Source organism: Nansenia antarctica (assembly GCF_963989245.1).
Source record: "Nansenia antarctica genome assembly, chromosome: 12".
NCBI classification, from domain to species: Eukaryota; Metazoa; Chordata; class Actinopteri; order Argentiniformes; family Microstomatidae; genus Nansenia; species Nansenia antarctica.
This window is the reverse complement of record NC_137682.1, coordinates 1,938,323-1,958,322: the sequence shown is the minus strand read 5'-3', so window position 1 is coordinate 1,958,322 and position 20,000 is coordinate 1,938,323. Positions and strand designations below refer to the sequence as shown.

Below are 20,000 nucleotides of genomic sequence, written 5' to 3'. Positions count from 1 at the left end.
CGGTAGACTATGTGACCAGACTGCAAAGACACAATCGTCTCAAAGACGTTTTTATCTCCCACTTCCTCCCATGAATATGTCTGTCTGTTGTTTTATTACAAACATCTAGATAGGTTATCCTTCATGTGGTGGCTGGCTGGACCTCAAGGTTACATGCCAGACAGATGCAGACAGTGAAAGCAGGGTTGACCGGGTGTAGTTAGTACCTATGTAATAACTAATTACGTATCAATTACAATCATCTGTCAAGCCTTTGCGCTCTTGCCCGCGTGTACCGTTATTCCGCCCGTTAGAATAAAGAAACGCCCGCAACAAGCCGCGTCAGACACCCGGGCAGAGAGAGAAATCTGATGAACTCGGCATAGCCAGAGAGAAAGCCTCAACAAAGAACATGGAAACAGCTTACCTTTCACTGCCAGCACACACAGAGACCACCTTACCTTTCACTGCCAGCACAGAGACCACCAGAAACACGAGCGACCACGCCGAAAAAGAACATCTCCCCATGGTTGAAAGACCCGAACACTGCTTTATGTCGAGAGAAAATAAAAATGATTCAGTGCAACAAACAAAAAAAAAAGATAGAAGTGATTTCTCTTCTTCCCTAAGGCCTGGGTTGGTGTGTTAGAGGGCTAAACTGTTGTTGAGTCGTCTGAGCCTTTTTTTACACTTTGATCATAAACCCCCTCCCCAAAAAAATCTTTGTACCCTCGGCGGTGCGACAGACAGACAGTCTGCAGTGCGTTAGTGAAATGTGCCGCTTGGCGGAGAGCTGAGAGCAGCAGCGTGGAATCACGTTACAGGGGCGTGGGGCGGTTCCTCTCTCTCAGTTATGACTTTATGACTAGTCAGGGTAGACACACACACAGACACAATGATCATTTAAATACCGTTATTTATTTCCGTTATAAAGTATCACATGTACCAGAAATGTTTGATTTAAAGAGATTGTGTTGTGTTGTTGGTATGACAATGCAGAATGAATGAATGAATGAAAGCTTTATTTCGAACATGTGAAAAAAGAAATAGGTATAACAACAAAAAACAAAACAAAAACAAGAAAAAACAAAACAAAACTAAAAACACTATTTACTTAACATGTCCGAAAAGGAGTAGGAAGAAGCATAAGCTTATTTAATCCTACCCCTTCTCCAATACTCAGAGATTAATAATTAATAATCTGCAGTTGACTTCAATATTAATATAATATTTTTTTTTAATTAAATCAAATGTATTTACATATTTACATATTTACCAACAATAGAAAACAGATAATGTCCGGTATCCAGAAATATTTGATGTTAAAGAGATTGTGTTACTTGGTATGACAATGCAGGGTTGTTGGTTAAATCACAGCTTGGTTGGTCAATGGTCAGAGAGAAAGTGATGTAGCCCTATCAAATAATGAATTAAATAAGACACAACGTAAAATGTGCTGCCTGCTTCATTTGATACATTCAGTTGGGTCAACATACATTTGATGACCTGCTGAAAGTGGAGGTAGGCGTAGGCCTATTCACTAAGATGATATTGATTTGGGCACAGAGATCCACTTAAGAGAGAAGGGGGGTGGAGGACAGAAGGATAAGTGGAGGAGAGGGGAGGAGAAGAGAGAGAGAGACAATGATAGAAGGAGAGAATGAACGTGGAGGAGAGAGGGAGAGAATGGAGAGAGTGGAGGAGGGAAAGAGAGAGTGGAGTGGAGGAGAGAATAAACAATAATTGCTGGGATTTATAACCGCCTTTCCACCTTCCACAGGTACTCAAAGTGGTTGACATTGTATGGGGGAACTCACCTTATCACTACCAAGGAGAAGGGGAGGGGAGGGGAGGGGGGATGAGAGAAGGAGAGGCAAGTAAGGAATGGAGAGATGAGAGAAGGAGGAGAGTAAAGGAGAAAATTATGAGATTGGAGTGGAGGAGTGGAGGAATTAGAGTGAATGAGAATGACGAGACGATGACGTGGCTTCTGGAGGGGTGTCCAGAAATATAGCCCGGGTGAGCCCCTCAACCAGGTCTCGGGGTGGTAAAAGGGTAGCCCCTCAACCAGGTCTCGGGGTGGTAAAAGGGTAGCCCCTCAACCAGGTCTCGGGGTGGTAAAAGGGTAGCCCCTCGGCCCCGAGCCTGGTGGAGTGGAGAGGAAACAACAACCCATACGCCGAAGAAGAAGTGAATGAGAGAAGGAAAGAGGAGGGCAATTGAGGAAGAGGAGAAGGAGAGTGAACGAGAGAGAGAGGGAGTGGAGGAGAGAAGGGGAGTGAGGGAGAGAGAGAGGGATAGTGAAGAAGAGAATGAGGAGAGATGAAGAGGAGAAGGAGAGTGAATGAGAGAGGGAGGGAGTGGAGGAGAGAAGGGGAGTGAGGGAGAGAGGGAGGGATAGTGAAGAAGGGGAGTGAGGGAGAGAGGGATAGTGAAGAAGAGAATGAGGAGAGATGAGAGAAGGAGAAGAAGAAGGGGACTGAAGGAGGAGAAACACTGTCTGTCACTGTCTGGTTGCGTTTCCTCTTTTTCCCTTAATGGATAATAGAGAACTCACCGTGATAGATCTGTCCATTCCTGTTTGTCACATTGATAAGCCACTTGCAGTTGTGATTTACATCATGGGGCTCCCAAGAGGAAACTGATGATATTTTATATACTATCTTATCTATATATTTTTATTATTCTATTATTCAATTGTCACTTCATTTTATTGCTGTTGTTTGTGGCGTGAGCTTCTGTAATATCTTAACGTCTTAATCTTAATGTTACTCAGGGGAGGCTAGTGGAGGTATGGGATGGAATGAGGATCCATGATGCATTGCAATGAGCCTGTCCCCAGGTAGCTCTACCAGTGTCCCTTAGTATTACCGTGTGTTACTCAGTGGTGGACTCCAACATGGGACCCCATCAGTGCACATGGTCAAGTTTAGACCATTGGAAGGACAGCCAATAGGGCATATCCTCTAATTTTACCACTCAAAAGGGCACTTTAGTGTGACGTTTTTCAACTGTGGGGGCACATGGTCAAATTTAGACCATTGGAGGGGCACCAATAGGGCATTTTTGACACTCAAAAGGGCACTTAAGCGAGACGTTTTTCAACCGTGGGGCACCAGGAGGGGCGGTCGCCCCCCCTGCCCCCCCCCCTGAGTCCGCCAGTGGTGTTACTACTGTGTTGTGTGTTACTACTGTGTTCTATTGTGTTTTTCTAAAGGAGAGCTTGCCAGGACGATTGGGGTGGAGGGGTTATGAGGGGTTATGAGGGGTGGAGGGGTTATGAGGGGTGGTGGGCGTGGTTCTCAGCCATCAGGCCAAGAGGACATCCTCAAGTTCCCAGATATTAATACAGTTATAAGCCCAGATATAATACAGTTATAATCAAACAAGAACCCAACATCACAAGTACATTAATTAGTGAGATAATGCAACAGAAACATTCAGGAATACATTTGCATAATTGCTAATTGCAAATTAATAATAACTGTGAATTTCGGTTCTTTGTTGGTCCTCATTGGTCCTGTGGTTCTTTGGTTCTTATGTGATTCTAACTATATTACATACAGTATGTTCTATATTACATGCAGTATGTTCTATATTACATGCAGTATGTTCTATATTACATACAGTATGTTCTATATTACACACAGTATGTTCTATATTACATACAGTGTGTTCTATATTACATACAGTGTGTTCTATATTACATACAGTATGTTCTATATTACATACAGTCTGTTCTATATTACATACAGTATGTTCTATATTACATACAGTATGTTCTATATTACATACAGTATGTTCTATATTACATACAGTGTGTTCTATATTACATACAGTGTGTTCTATATTACATACAGTGTGTTCTATATTACACACAGTATGTTCTATATTACACACAGTATGTTCTATATTACATACAGTATGTTCTATATTACATACAGTATGTTCTATATTACACACAGTATGTTCTATATTACATACAGTGTGTTCTATATTACATACAGTATGTTCTATATTACATACAGTCTGTTCTATATTACATACAGTATGTTCTATATTACATACAGTATGTTCTATATTACATACAGTCTGTTCTATATTACATACAGTATGTTCTATATTACATACAGTATGTTCTATATTACATAGGCAAGGCAAGGCAAGTTTATTTGTATTGCACATTTCATACAACAGGGGCAATTCAAAGTGCTTTACATGCATTATTTAAAAAAACAGCAAGAGGAGCATAAGAAAATAAAAATTACAATGAATATAAGCAAATATAAGAAGTAAATAGATAAAACATTTAAAAAGACAATAGTTAATGGGAAAAAGACATTGATAGAAGTGTTTGTGTTTAATCATAACTGGTGCAAAACATGAAGATTTTTAGCTTAGATTTAAATATCTTAAGGGTTTGGGCCTGTTTGATTTCTTCAGGGAGTTTGTTCCAGGAGCATGCAGCAGCGTGACTGAAAGCTGCTGCACCGTGTTTTGTTTTTACTCTTGGAATTATTAGCTGATTTGTCAGCTGACCTTAGGGACCTTGCAGGAATATAGGATGGGAGGAGATCTGATATGTATTTTGGTCCAAGACCCTTTTGTGATTTGTATGTAATTAGGAGGATTTTGAATTCAATTCTCTGAGAGACTTGTAGCCAGTGCAGGGATCTCAGGATTGGTGTAATGTGTTCAAATTTCTTTGTTTTTGTTAGGACCCTAGCAGCGGCGTTTTGGATGAGCTGCAATTTACGAACAGCTCCTTTAGATAGGCCTGTTAGTAGACCATTACAATAATCAAGTCACCTCGAAACAAATGCATGGATGAGTTTTTCAAGGTCTTGCTTGGACATGAAACCTCTCATTCTTGTTATGTTTTTCAGGTGATAGTAGGCTGATTTAGTTATCGAGTTTATGTCACTGTTGAAGTTTAGATCGGAGTCTAGAATTACACCAAGATTTCTGACCTGTTTTTTTGTGTGAAGAGAGAGAGAATCAAGTTTTGCACTGACTTTCGATCTTTTATCAGGTGCACCGAATACAATTATCTCTGTTTTGTCCTTGTTTAGTTGGAGGAAGTTTTGTGTCATCCAGGCGTTTATTTGCTCAATGCAATTACAGAGATTGTCAATGGGACTATAGTCGTTCGGTGAGAGGGCTATGTAGATTTGAGTGTCATCCGCATAGTTGTGGTAGGCAATTTTGTTCTTTTTTATGATGTGTCCCAATGGAAGCATGTAGAGATTGAATAGAAGGGGGCCAAGGATTGACCCTTGGGGAACCCCACATGTCATTTTAATTTGGTCAGATACAAAGTTGCCAATGGAGACAAGCTTCTGTCCTGTAGGTAGGATCTAAACCAGTTTAGGGCAGTGCCCGAAAGTCCTACCCAGGTTTTTAGTCTATCTATTAGAATGTCATGGTCTACACTACAGTGTCAAAGGCAGCACTAAGATCTAGTAGTATCAAAACTGAGATTTTTCCGGAGTCTGTGTTTACGCGAATGTCATTAAGGACCTTAATAAGGGCCGTTTCAGTGCTATGTAGGGGGCGAAAGCCTGATTGAAAGTCATCAAAGAGATCATTTAGGGTCAAATAATTGCTAAGTTGTTCGTGGGCAACCATTTCAATAATTTTTCCTGTACAGGGAAGGTTTGATATGGGTCTGTAGTTGTTTAGTACAAATGGGTCTAGGCCGTTCTTTTTTAGTAGAGGCTTAATAACTGCAGTTTTCAGGGCTTCAGTGAAGATTCCTGATGAAAGGGAGGTGTTAATTATTTGTATTAGATCGCCTGCCATGCAGCTAAATATGTTTTTTAAAAAGCTTGTTGGCAGGACATCAAGGGCACAGGTGGATGGTTTAAGACGTGACATGATTTTATCTAGGGTCTTGTAATCAATGGTGTTAAATTGTGACATGGTTGTTATGTCCGTCCTATTTGGGGTTGTTAATGGGGACATGTTTTTCATGCCTGACTAGAATGCCTTGTCTAATGGTTTCTATTTTATTGTTAAAAAAGGATGCAAGCTCATTGCATTTACTAGTTGAGTGAAATTCCTGAGCAATGGGTGTTGGGGGATTTGTTAGTCTGTCAACAGTTCTGAAAAGGATCCGGGCATTATTGATGTTATTGTTTATGATCTTAGAGAAAAATGATTGCCTGGCACTTCTTATTTCTAAGTTATAGTTTTGAAGATTCTCTTTATAGATATCATAGTGGACTTGAAGGTTTGTTTTTCTCCATCTGCGCTCTGCTTTACGACATTCTCTTTTTTGGGTCTTTACGGATGGGGCAGTTCTCCAGGGAGCTTTTTGCTTACCAGAGATGCATTTGGATCTAATGGGTGCAATATCATCAATGGTTTTTGTGATTTTTAAGTTGAAGTCGTGTAGAAGGTCATTTACTGAGGTTGGAATAGAAGTTTGGGGGGGGGGCTAGGGAAAAGGCCTGTGTGAACAGTGCACTGGTCTTTTCATTGATATATCGTTTGGAAATAGTTTTAGACATAGTTTGAATAACAGGAAAGATAGATACGTCAAAGAATATGCAACAGTGGTCAGACAGGGCAATATCAGTTACAACAACATTTGAAATATCTAGGCCTTTGGTGATGATAAGGTCCAGAGTGTGACCTTGAACATACAGTATGTTCTATATTACATACAGTATGTTCAAGTGTTTTGTTGGGGTGGTATTTTTTTTCATATGACAGAACTTGTGCCGGTCATGAGAGTTTCAGTTAAGTCAACTTATACATGTAAGTAACACAATATTCATAGATGCATGTATTAAAAAAGAAAAAGTCTCGAGATTATGCAGCTGGCTACGTTGAATATTTATTTCTGAATATTATGTTTGTGGAACAAATGAAAATTAGGGCTAATGACCACCTCTGCTACAGAGGCATGGTTATGAAACCTTTACCAGATTAGAGTTGATGAAACTTTGACTTTCAATTAGTCACACATTACATATTATAATGTGTGACTATCTAATATATATATGTACATATATTGTATTATGTGAGTTTGATTAGAACAATTAATAATTGTAAATTATGCATACAAAACAATAACTCACAGACAGCAAATACATAATAAATAAACAGACAAGTAAACAAATCATCATGATAATTCAGCTGCAGATATTTCGCTGTACAAAGAAATGGAATCATCTCCAAGTAGGCCTAAGCCTATAGTGCATAAATATAAATTACACTGATGTTTCAATATCCTTAATCTGATAAGAGTTGTGAGTGTTTTCTTTCACAGAATCTGTAATGGTTCATGCAACAAACAAACAAATGTTGGTAGCCACAGATTTCGTTAATTTTCATTTACCTAACTGGTTAGTTCACAGTCAAATCAAAGCTTTTCATTTGTTGCCATCTACAGTATTACCAAAGTAGTAACTACATCTGTCTATTTGTGTCTAAGATCAGCTGTATGTGTTTAGGAGAAATCTGCAGGTGTCGATCACAGAAGAAGAGAAACGATATAATGCAATGTGAAGCTACAGTTCATCACACAGGATATACTCTACTACTCATACTGATGAAATCATCTCTAAAATACCTAATAAAGGACGAATGGCATTCTTTTCTCACAACAAATAATTTGATGTCAACAGCATTGTTGTTGTCCAAACATATAATTTCTGTTTATTTATATAATTTCCATAATCCATAATCCGTGCAATAAAACATGACAGGTATTAGATGGTAATAGTGTACAGTATTCACAGTAGTCCTCCAATCAGAAGTCCTTACCTGAGAGAGGATGATGTCATCTGAGCAGTAAAAGAATCTGTCAATCACATTGCCGCTATAACAGACTGCAGGCTACTATACTCCCCTATACTGTACTACAGCACATGCCTTACTACCACACAGACCTGATGAACTTCCCCATCACTTTACTGCAAAACTTTTTCTGAGCGGCTTTTTTTTTTTTAAAGAGCGCCTATGACGAGGCCCACGTCTCATCCAATCGGGAGCGAGAGATCCTCGGCGTGTGTAACGTCCCCTCCAACCAGGAATGATGGAGGCTGTTTTAAACCGGGAGGGCTGCTGGCCAATCAGAGCGTTCTCGTACAGAGCTAGCGCGAGGCTGTGTTCCATGGGGTTTTAAGGCAGGGGAGAGAGAAGGGAGAGAAAGGCGAGACGGTAACATCCAGGCTGGTTAACAACACAGGTACGTCCAGCGTCCGACGCTCTGTTATCCATATGCAATAATAACATTGTATATTTGTAAAATGTACTTTATGTTTAGAAGTCTTTAGAACAGATAGTTTTTTTCTATGTCATGATTATTTGAATCATTTAAAAGTAGGATATGGTTATTTTTAAGTGGTTTTGTGCCATATAAATTGAAATAGGGTTCAAATGTGTTTATTGTTCATTAATCATGCAGTCTGATAGTATTTCGTGTGTTTTCCATCATGCAATGTTTCTATTTCTTTAAAAATGCGCAGAAATCTGTTCAGAATAATTTAATCTATTTTTCTTTCGTTTACACTGCCATGTCTTATAAAGAAAATCAGTGTTTCATTGTTGCCTTGATGACTCTGTGTTTTTTCTCGTGGGTGTTGAAGTAATGAAAAGTTATTAAACTGCAATTTTGTAGCCATGTATTCCTCGCACGCATCGCTGCCGTGTGTAACACTGTGAATATGGCTGGCTATGCCCTGTCTGCGAATAACACTGTCCTTCCAATGCCAACCCATTTCGATGTCATCTCGGCCAAAACGCATCATTCGGGTGGAAAAACGTTCGCTTTCCGTCGAACGTTTTTATCTCTATCGAACCGTGTAAAGAAAATTTGAATGTCATCGTCGAAAGTATGTTTTGGACATTTTTATCTCCGCTAGTCAAATGATCGCTCTCGCCATGTATTAAAATGGCTGGCGAGGTAAACCATTGACAAGGAGCTGTTCCGCCACACATAAGGGAAGGCAAAATCTTTGGAGAAAAAACTATTTCCCCATCGCACAAAAATAACGCACTTTTTCGTTTCCTTTTCATAATGTCTATCTCTAACTTTCTGTATTAAAGAATTTTTACTTTTCCTCTTTATTCCCCTTTTCACAACTTGTCGCTCTCGGCAGGATGACTCGCGTTAGAAATGGCTGGCGCACTGCCTTTGTTACAGACAGCATTGCACCAAGCGACGGTCAGGGGGAGAACTTCGCGAAACTGGGAAATGTCGCGAAATACGCAATGACAGTACAAAATAATATCACGCAAATAAAAAGAACAGTTTTCGTTTTATCTGATGATGTGATTTTTTTCTTGATTAATGTTCAGATTTGGTCGTGAGAGCCCTCGGAACAGGAGGGGGGTGTGTGTGGCTTTGTTACATGGGGGTAAGCCTTCCTCTCAGAAGCCATTTTACTGAATGGAGAAGAACCTTAGCCTTCCTCTACTCTGTAGCCCCGCTAACCAACACTATGTACTATGTACCAGGGCTCTAAGCTACCGTACGGAGGAGCGCACATTTAAAACCCCGAAAAGTAATAACATTTTTGGACAAATAAGATTGAAATGTGCAAGAAGGTGGAAAATAAACAGCAGTTTCTCTCATGAAGACGCATTTCACAAAATGGAAGATGAATAATTCGTGTTGATGACCTCTCTGTTACATTCGTCTATCGCAACATTATAACCATGTACCGCTCCGTGCGCTCCTTATAGCTTCTATGGGCAGAGTCAAGTTCGCGTTGCGTTAGTATGTAACCTAACGGAATAAAGTTTGCGGAGCGGAAAAATATGAAAATAAAAAGATATCGTTAATGACAAGAGTGGGCGGTGGCGATGAGAGAATATGGCGGGGGGAGGCTTTATTAGAAGAAGATTTTAATAGGAGGCATTTTTACAAAATGCAAAAGTGCATTTTAGATTGGATTTTTTTTTTTTGCCAAGATTTTATATATAAGAGTTTATAGACATGATAATGGTATTATATTTACCAAATATTGAAAAAGATAAATACATTTAAAATATTCTATTAGGCTATTTGACACAGTTATTACATTATATAACGGACTTCACAACATTATAAACATTTTCTACAGTTATCCCACCCATGGAATTCTATCCTATTCTGACATTAGGAAATAAAAAAATAAAAAATTATAATGTTCACTATCAATTCATATGAAGTAGATGATTTTGTATAATGAAATGAAGTCTAAACTGATACACCATAAACATGACAAAAACACAGATGATAACCTGACATTCTGAATAAATACAGTAGTTACACATTTACTCAACATTTTGTGACGCATACAATCATATAGATTGGTTTATATACACCACAATCGTATCTACATACATACCCCAATAATTATAATTTAAAAAACATTATATAATTCCATATAAATATGATAAATCTTTACACAACACAATTTTATTATGATTATGATACAAAACTGACTAACCATTTCTATCATCTGCCAATCTCCTCTCTTCCAGACTCAGACCCAATCAAAGAAGTTAATATCGCAACAACGTCCCGCCCACTCATCAGGATGGCCAAAGGCACCCCTGGGAAGCCCAAGGGCAAGATGTCCGCCTACGCCTACTTTGTTCAGACTTGCCGTGAGGAGCACAAGAAGAAGAGCCCAGAGATCCCCGTCAACTTCTCTGAGTTCTCCAAGAAGTGCTCTGGCCGATGGAAGGTGAGCTGGTCAATAGTCAATAAATGATCAATGATCAATAAATGCAGGGGCTCCAGTCAAGTCACCTGTATCAGTTATATGCACAGGATACAGGTAGTAAACTGTACAATGACATCCTTACTTAGCAAGGTTCCTCTCAACAGGGATACTGTGATAACACAGAAGTAATAATCAATCAATATCAGCGATACATAGTAATAATAACAACAAAACACAATAAGATAAGGCGCAATGCCAGTACTAATTCAATGACAATTAAGTATAAGTAGCCGTACTGGCAGTAAAAGGCAGTAAGGTGAATATACACAATAGGAAACTAACTTTATCTTAGTGGGCTAACACACTCTAGTCCTAAGTCTATTCTAAGTAGACTTGGGTCAAATACATGTTAACAACTTAGAAAAAGAATTTGAGTTGAGGTTGATTTGGCACTTTTGGGACCATTGGTTGCATTGTGCTTAAGCCAAAACATAATGACTAAATCAACAACAGCTACTCAATAGTGATAGTGAGTGATAGTATTCGACATATATAATTTGACATATAATAAAATGAAAACATTATATTCTTATATCATTATTTATACAACACTTACAGGACAGAGTGCTAACAGCTGTTGTTGTTGTTGTTGTCTGATCCAGACGATGTCAGGCAAGGAGAAGGGCAAGTTTGAGGACCTGGCCAGGCAGGACAAGGTTCGCTACGACAACGAGATGCAGCACTTTGCTCCTGGTGGCAAGAAGGGCAGGAAGAAGGACCCCAACGCCCCCAAGAGACCCCCGTACGTCACTCACACACACACACACAAGAACGCACTCACTCGCTCCCATCTATGGAGTGATGGTCCTATTACTGGATTGATTACTATCATGTATTTTTACAACCACTTAATCACTTTTGTGTTTCAGTCTTTACTTTGTCATGATCCATCAGTCAAAGTGGAGAACAATCGCACACATATCAAATATGAATATTATAATAATGAACCAAATGTTCCCCTTTCCTTATCCATAGATATATTGTTATGATGCGTAAGAAATTCTGGCAATAACAAATAATCATCTGACATCATTCAACTGAAAATAAATGTTATCCCTGATTTTCTTTATTTTTTTTGAATACATGCATTTACATTCATAGCGAAACATTGAAGTACAAATGAATGTAATTTAATTTTCCTCCTTTTCTACCTCCGTAGCTCCGGTTTCTTCATCTTCTGCTCAGACCACCGGCCCAAGATCAAGGCCACGCACCCCAACATGGGCATCGGAGACACGGCCAAGAAGCTGGGGGAGATGTGGAACAACCTGACGGACGCCACCAAGCAGCCCTACCTCATCAAGGCCAACAAGCTCAAGGACAAGTACCAGAAGGTATGATTTATTATGATTATTATTATTATTGTTGCTATTACATGAGTTAGTTTGTTGTTGTGTGGATAGACATCAGCTGTTCCAGAAGGTAAGTACCAGAGGGTCAGATGACCTCACCATCCAGGTAGTGGCACTGTAGTACGGAGGTTAAATCACCTGTCCACATTCCGTTCCGCTTTTGACTCCTCCCACATGTCATGTAGCTTGACTCCTCCCACATGTCATGTAGCTTGACTCCTCCCACATGTCATGTAGCTTGACTCCTCCCACATGTCATGTAGCTTGACTCCTCCCACATGTCATGTAGCCAATGTTGTGATTCAGCTTCACGCACTTGTAGCAACCGGCCTTTCCACTATTTCCACTTTCCTATTGATGAATAGAGAGAATGACACATTTTAACATGCAAAGATCTCATATGGGTAACCATGAACCGGCTCCCAGCTGGAATCACTAGGACTATGTACACTGGAATCACTAGGACTATGTACACTGGTGGAGGCCGGTGTGTCAGGGGAGGCTGGAGGATGTATACTTACATTTACATGTTTGGCCTTACAGCCATTCCACTGGTCTATCCATCAGTCTGAGCAATAATAAGTCATCAGCTGTGGGGCCATAAGGGCCATAAATCTCCTTATATCATCAGACCCCTGGTAGACCTGATAACACACCACTACATGGTAGTAGATCAACAGTGATCGATCTGAGTTTAGTACCTTGTATCTGATAGAGCATGATAATAACTAGATAACATTATAGTCACGTGCATCTGATAGTAGCAGCCACTGTGAGACTGAGAGACATTTGTCCTACACATTGAACCACCATGAAACCATGAAAAATATGATTACTATTCTTACCAAGAATGTGATGTTTGCTTTCTTGTGATTCTATTTGGACAACAGTTCTACAGAGAAGAAATAAATTAAATTAATGTTTCTATAACACCTTTTGTGTGTGTGTCTCCTCTCTCTCTCTCTCTCTCTCTCTCTGTCTCTCTCTCTCTCTCTCTCAGGATGTTGCTGACTATAAGTCAGGCAAGGGCAAGGTGGGAGGTGCCGCTAGCACGGGCAGCGTGCCCCCCAAACCCGTGGCGAAGAGTAATATGGATGACGAGGACGATGACGACGATGAAGAGGAGGACGATGACGAGGAGGAGGATGATGATGACGAGGATGATGAATAGGCTGTTTTTGTGTGTTGTTTTATTACGATGAATAATGATGATGATGATGATGATTTATTATTAATGCATTTTTTTCTTTCCAGTTGAAATGCAAGTAGGGTTTGGGAAACACTGGTGATACTTTTATGTTGCTTTTTTTTCGTGCGCCCCCCCCCAACCCCCCACCTCACCCCACACACACCCCCATTGATTCTGTGTAATTGCTCGGAGACAAAGACGAGGCAACCACTGCAACTGTGAGAGAACCTTGAAGCAGGACCCCTATCCCCCCATCAGCTGTATATGTGTTTGTGTGTATGTGTGTGTGTGTGTGTGTGTGTGTGTGTGTGTGTGTGCGCGCGCTACAGTGTCCCATCTCACCAGCACTGTCCAGTGTCTTCCTTAACCCTTATAGCATTTGTCTCACTGGGTGTATATCAAGAAGCATTTAAACACGTGGTAGCATTGCGGTATATAAACACTTTTTGTTCTTGTTTTTTAAAAGAATGTGCAAGGTGGTGTGTTACTGTATACGGTTGATTTAGACTAGTCTTTGTTTTTTCCCCGTTTTTGTTTCATTTTTATTTTTGACTTCCCAGTGATATTATGATTGCACATATCTAGGGGTGTGTGTAGGTGTGTGTGCGTGCGTGTGTGCGTGTGTGTGTGAAAGGCACTATTAACACTACAACTCTCTTCTGTCGTTGAAGCCCACGTGTCCGGTGAGAGATGCGGACACGGGGGGGGAGATAGCAGTGGCATATGAAGACTCTGATTTCTCCTTTTTGGCTAAGTGCATTTTTAAATATTAACCGTTCGTTGTTTAAGGTCCTCTCATGCTGAAAAAGAGACATTGATTGAACTAAAAGTGCGGTTGTTGGCGATATAAATCTGTACTTATCTGTATGTAAGATTTTTTCTTTTTTGTATGTTTAGAATGCTATGTTTGCAATTAAAGTATGACATTTTTACGTGTGTGTAATTTCATTTTGCTGCTCTCCCCCCCTCTCCCTCACTCATCTGCCACACATGTGACACGCTGTACTCTGAATATCAACTAAAGTGGATTTGCAATAAAGAGACCATCAATTGCCCTTTGAACTCTCTCAGAATTACTCTAAGCATAAATGCTCACGCTGACCAAATCCATCTTGACTTACTGGTCTGATGCACAACATAAATATGTTAATTAATTAATTAGCTATCTAATCAATACATGCCAGGATCTGGGACAGGGAAATTAACTCTTAGCGGTCAATGTCTGGTCGGGATCTGTCCCATCCCATTAAAGGTGAAATGTGTTAGCTAAAAGCCAATTCTACGGAGCCCCCCTGGGGTCACATGGTAGAAGAAAAAAAAAGTAAGTTTAGTAATTTGTTCCCTCGGTTTAGTGATTCGTTAGGGTTAGGGTTAGAATCCTTGCGATCGTGCTGGCTCGTAGGGCCTAACCCTAACCCTAACAAATTACTAAACCGAGGGAACGAATTACTAAACCGAGGGAACGGATTCACACATCAAATACTTTTTTTTCTACCATGTGACCCCAGGGTCACAGGCTCCGTACAATTCAGCAATCAATAGTTCTTATTTTTTCCTTCTATTTCCAATTCTAGAATTAGGAGTGTCAATTAACTTCCTGCATTTATAGACAAGATCAAAAGGGGAATAATCAACCTCCATAGAATTAGAATCAAGAATAAATTATGAATTCTGATTCTATAATGTCTAATCCTATAATGACCTCTATTGTTGCAGTTCTTTAACGCCAGCCCTCCACCGGTCACAGCATGACTCCTATCAACAACCCTGCAGGAGGCCTGCCGCTCCATTGTGGACTGTGTGTTGATGTGTTTGGATAATGGTGATGATAGAGTATATGAACAGAGTCCATGGCCCCCACTTAGAGGTGAAGTTCTAATCTAATTAAAGGGATGGTTTACTCTTTTACAACTTCTTAGCACCGGGTTCCAATTGCCTTGAAAGTCTACGGAGTCAAGAGAGACCGTTTTTCATGGTTCAGAGTTGTTCAGAGCTAGCTACTAACTTCAGCTAGCTATAGCTACCACGAAAGTCTGTCTGTCTTGTCTATTTGTCCGTCTGTCTGTCTGTGTTTCTGTCTGGCTGTCTATTTGTCAGTCCGTCTGGCTGTCTGACTTTTCTGTCTGTATACTAGTCTGTCTGTCTGTCTGTCTGTCTGACTGTTTGTATGTCATTCTGTCTGACTGTTTGTCTGTCTGACTGTTTGTCTGTCATTCTGTCTGTCTGTGTGTGTGTGTTGTTTTGACCTCTGTCTGCCAGTCTGCTTGTTGTGAAATGATGACTTTTCTGTCTGTCTGCTACCCTGTCTGTCTGCCGGTATGTCTACCTGCCTGCCTGTCTGTCTGTCTGTCTGACTGACTGACTGTCTATCTGTCTGTCTGTCTGTTTGTTTTTCTGCCTACTGTCTGTCTGTCTGTCTCTCTGTTTTTCTGCCTACTGTCTGTCTGTCTGTCTGCCTGACTGTCTGTCTGTCTGTCTGTCCGTCTGTCTGTGTGTGCTTGTCTGTCTGTCTCTCTGTCTATCTGCTTGTCTGTCTGTCTGCCTGTCTGTCTGTCTGCCTCTCTGTGTGTGCTTGTCTGTCTGTCTCTCTGTCTATCTGCTTGTCTGTCGGTCTGTCTGCTTGTCTGTCTGTCTCTATGTCTGTATGTAGAAGAATAGAATAGAATAGACTGTATTGTCCTTGTACAGTTGCCTGTATACAATGAAATTGTAGTGGTTCTTCTGAAGGTGCAAAAACTGAAAAACAACAAATATTACACACTAGACAATTAAAAAGCGAAAATGCTATAAAGCAAGCTAAAAGACATGAGGTCAGTGGTGTTATAATACTGTCTGTCTGTCTGTCTGTCTGCCTGCCTGTCTGTCTGTGCGTTGTTTTGCACTCTGTCTGTCTGTCTATCTGCTTGTCTGTCTGTCTGCCTGCCTGCCTGCCTGTCTGTCTGTCTATGTGTTGTCTCAAACGCTGTCCGTCTGTCTGTCTGTCTAGTGCCTACTTTGCGACTACTGTGTACTTGAACTCTGTCTGTCGGTTGGTCGGTCGGTCAGTCGGTCTGCCTGCTAGTCTGTCTGTCTGTCTGTGTGTCTGACATTCTGTCTCTGTCTGTCTGTCTGTCTGTCTGACATTCTGTCTCTGTCTGTCGGTCTGTCTGTCTGCCCTGTGTGTGTGTGTGTGTGTGTGTGTGTGTGTGTGTGTGTGTGTGTGTGTGTGCGTGTGTCTCTCTCTCTCTCTCTCTCTCTCTCTCTCTCTCTCTCTCTCTCTTTATAAAGAAGGGACACTTGTTACTAGGTCATTATTACACATGTTTTGCCAAATAGTTATCCTGGAATAGTGCTTATACTGTATAATGATTATAGAGGAAGATTATAGAGGAAGCTATTTTAGATGAATTTCAATGGTCACAATACATGAAGTACGTGAGCTAGGCTATAATCTATACAAATCTATAAATCTATGCTGATGATGAATACCAGATCTAGGATCCAAAACCTGTTTATGGCACACCTGCGCTCATTCGATACCACGTTCTCACCACTAGATGGCGAGAGAAATGCATATGTTACGGTACATGTGGGAAAACTAGGGTTAGGGTTAGGTGCTAGGGTGCTACGGTTAAGGTTAGGGTTAGGGTTAGGGGTAGGGTTAGACATGCCAGCATGTACCAAGTGGACGTAGCACCTAACCCTAACCCTAGTTTTCCCACATGTACCGTAAAACATAGACCTGAGAGAAAGCTCTGCTTTGGGAGATCGTGACTAAAGTAGAATAGACTGCTGAGAGAGAGTGCATTGGATGACACAAATGCCATTACAATGTTTTGGCCTCTACTTCTTATGGTATAACATGCATCTAGGTGCAGTGGAGGTTATGTGTAATCACGTGCTCGTGTGGAATTAGCTCTGTATCAGACATATAACATCTGTTTCCCTTAATTAGGTCTTTTTTTTTTTTTTTTACATAATCTGATCCATTAGGTGTTTATTAATGCCTGTGTGGTGTTATTTTTTTAAATGTTTACATTTTTGAGTTAGTCAGTGTTCATTTACATTGATTATGCATTGTATTTCTAAAGCCTAAGATCAGTGCACTGTCTCACAGACATAATGCCCAGAAACTAACTGCATTTAAATGGATCTCAGAATTATTATTTTTTTGAACAACATTTTTATTCAAGCTCATACTAAACATTTTTACATTGTTGCTTACATTGTAAGATAATAATAGGATCTCAGATGTGTAATGTAACGTGGTTATTATGGGTGGCTTGTTGAGACGGAACCCTGAATACGGATTAAAGTTGCCAATGTAAACACGCCCTTGTTCCGCCGAGTGGAGTTTCGCAACAAACCCAAAAGGCCACACACACACACACACACACACACACACACACACACACACACACACACACACACACACACACACACACACACACGCACGCACACACACACACACACGCACGCACGCACACACACACACACACACACACACACACACACACACACACACACACACACACACACACACACACACACACACACACGCACACACACACACAAAATGTTATTGGCCGAGTGACGCGCGTAAAAAAAAAAACGCATTCGGCGAGAGCGAACATTTATTTCCCCTGCTTATCGGTTACAAAGAGCCACACCCTCTAAACTAAAAAAAGATGTTTAATTGGTGGTCCCAGGGGCAGGGCGGGTGGTCTATCCGCTGATGCACACGGTTCAGAAGAGCTGATTAGTCGAAGGTGTTGTCAATCTCCAGGAGGAGGCGCGGCTCCGTCGCTCGCTGTCAGCGGGACTCGGGCAGTGTTCGAAATGGCATACTAGCATACTGCATACTAGCATACTCAATTAGTATATACTGCACACTGCCTACTAAATTCATAATAAGTATGCCAATACCAGCCGACCGAAAATCTAGTTACATACATTTCTTGCATACTCAAATTTCACATAATCTACAGTGTGAACGCACTGCATACTCAAAATCTACGTCATATCTAGTATGCAGTATGCTAGTATGCTAGTATGCTATTTCGAACACAGCCTCGGACTAAAAGGTGGTTCCGTCTGGAGGGCTGCGGAAACGGGCTGATAGTTCCAGGGAGAGAGGAGACCTCTGGTTGAATCTTCAGCCCCGATCGAGAGGAGCACCGAGGCTTGGAACAGCTCGCAATCACAATATCAGCCCTGATTTAACACACAGAGTATTACAGTAATAAATACTGAACCAGACAGAAGGCCTTCTGCAGGGGAGATGGGGGACAAGGCAGGCACCAGGTGAGGATGTTTTCACTTTGGCTTGTTTTTGTTTTGCCACTTGTGTGTTTCAATGTTTTCTCTTTTATTGATGTTTATTTATTATTATGATGGAGTTTCGCATGCAGGCGGACACATTGTAGCAGCAGTGAGCTGAGCGCAGCACACGGGAGGGTTGGAGTGGTCGTGGGTAATAATATAATATAATAAGGGAAATAGAGAGAGGAGAGAGACATCATTGTGTGAATATTATATCATCTATGCGCGCATGGTGACATTACGGACCGGGGGATACCGTATGATCCCGGGATGCAAAATAGCGGTGTCTGTGTGTGTGTGTGTGTGTGTGTGTGTGTGTGTGTGTGTGTGTGTGTGTGTGTGTGTGTGTGTGTGTGTGTGTGTGTGTGTAGAGTGTGTGTGTGTGTGTGTGTGTGTGTGTGTGTGTGTCTGTGTGTGTGTCTGTGTCTGTGTCTGTGTCTGTGTCTGTGTGTGTGTGTGTGTGTGTGTCTGTCTGTCAGGGTGAGGTTACTGGAGAGACGAAACCTCTTGAACCCGCCAGGACATCACGAATTATTCTGCTCTGGCCAACTGAGCTTTCTAGTGGGCTGGAACAACAAGCCACACACACCAACACAGATTCTCTCAGTGTGAGAGTGTGTTCTGTGTTGATGAACAACTCGCGTCTGTTTTTATCCTATCATCACTGCGGGCAACATCATCATCATCATAGTGATGTTAATAGTTTAGTCCACCAGTTTGTTGTAAAAGAAAAACAGACTTCCTCTTTTTGCTGAAGTAAAGAGAAGTGTTTTAGACCTGTCATGTACAATGCTGTCTGACTCAAAAGCTCCGCGACTATCTGTCTGTTTATCTGAACATAAACTGTGTATAGCCTACTACCGCATCATCACCGTACGCCACCCTCCACTATGACGTGGGTGTGACGTATGGTTCGGTTTAATTCTAATGCACGCGTACATGTGGAATGTGGTTTTTATGAATATCATTAAAACACATATGGAGAGTTTGTAATGTCTCATATGTGTAGCCTATATAAACACACTGACGAAGACGAAATGCTGTGTTGTTAATTGGAGTATTAATTAAAAACATTGGGGAGCATATTACATATTACATTATTACATTATTACATTATGTGCGGGTATAGCACCGGTTATGAAAATTATTTTGGGATGTGCACATTACCTCTATACCCTTGATGATAAACATAGTTGTAACATAGTTGTAATATGGCCTATATCTATCTATATAACAGACCTCGTCTTGCTTAAAGAGTGCAAAGAAACACAAACTCAGATGGACATGTTTGTTGACAGGAGGTTTTTCCGTGATGTTGTTGGCGTGTTTATAATGTTCTTTTTTCGGAAAAGAACAACCGCCGTCACAGATGCTCAGAAGCGGAACACACTTGTGGCGGCCTAGTGTGTGTGTGTGTGTGTGTGTGTGTGTGTGTGTGTGTGTGGTGTGTGTAAT

General features: G+C 40.8%; 3 protein-coding genes across 3 annotated transcripts in view; 2 read left to right on the top strand and 1 right to left on the bottom strand.

Moving 5' to 3' along the window:
* The window catches only part of cd99l2 (CD99 molecule-like 2), a gene marked incomplete at both ends in the record, with an annotated part of 19,249 nt that extends 18,742 nt beyond the window's left edge, over positions 1-507 (bottom strand). Inside the window, one exon of the mRNA XM_080543123.1 lies at positions 441-507. Coding sequence (XP_080399249.1) covers positions 441-507 — 67 coding nt within the window. The remainder of the gene's footprint in view (positions 1-440) is intronic.
* Positions 1-20,000, top strand: part of LOC308168152 (complement factor H-related protein 2-like) — a 499,130-nt gene that overhangs the window by 469,362 nt on the left and 9,768 nt on the right. The window lies entirely within an intron of this gene.
* On the top strand, positions 8,094-14,291 carry hmgb3a (high mobility group box 3a). Its single transcript, XM_080542635.1, has 5 exons — positions 8,094-8,176; positions 10,459-10,664; positions 11,306-11,445; positions 11,863-12,037; positions 13,056-14,291. The coding sequence occupies exons 2-5, from the start codon at positions 10,515-10,517 to the stop codon at positions 13,224-13,226; spliced, it is 636 nt and encodes a 211-aa protein (XP_080398761.1). The 5' UTR covers positions 8,094-8,176; positions 10,459-10,514; the 3' UTR covers positions 13,227-14,291.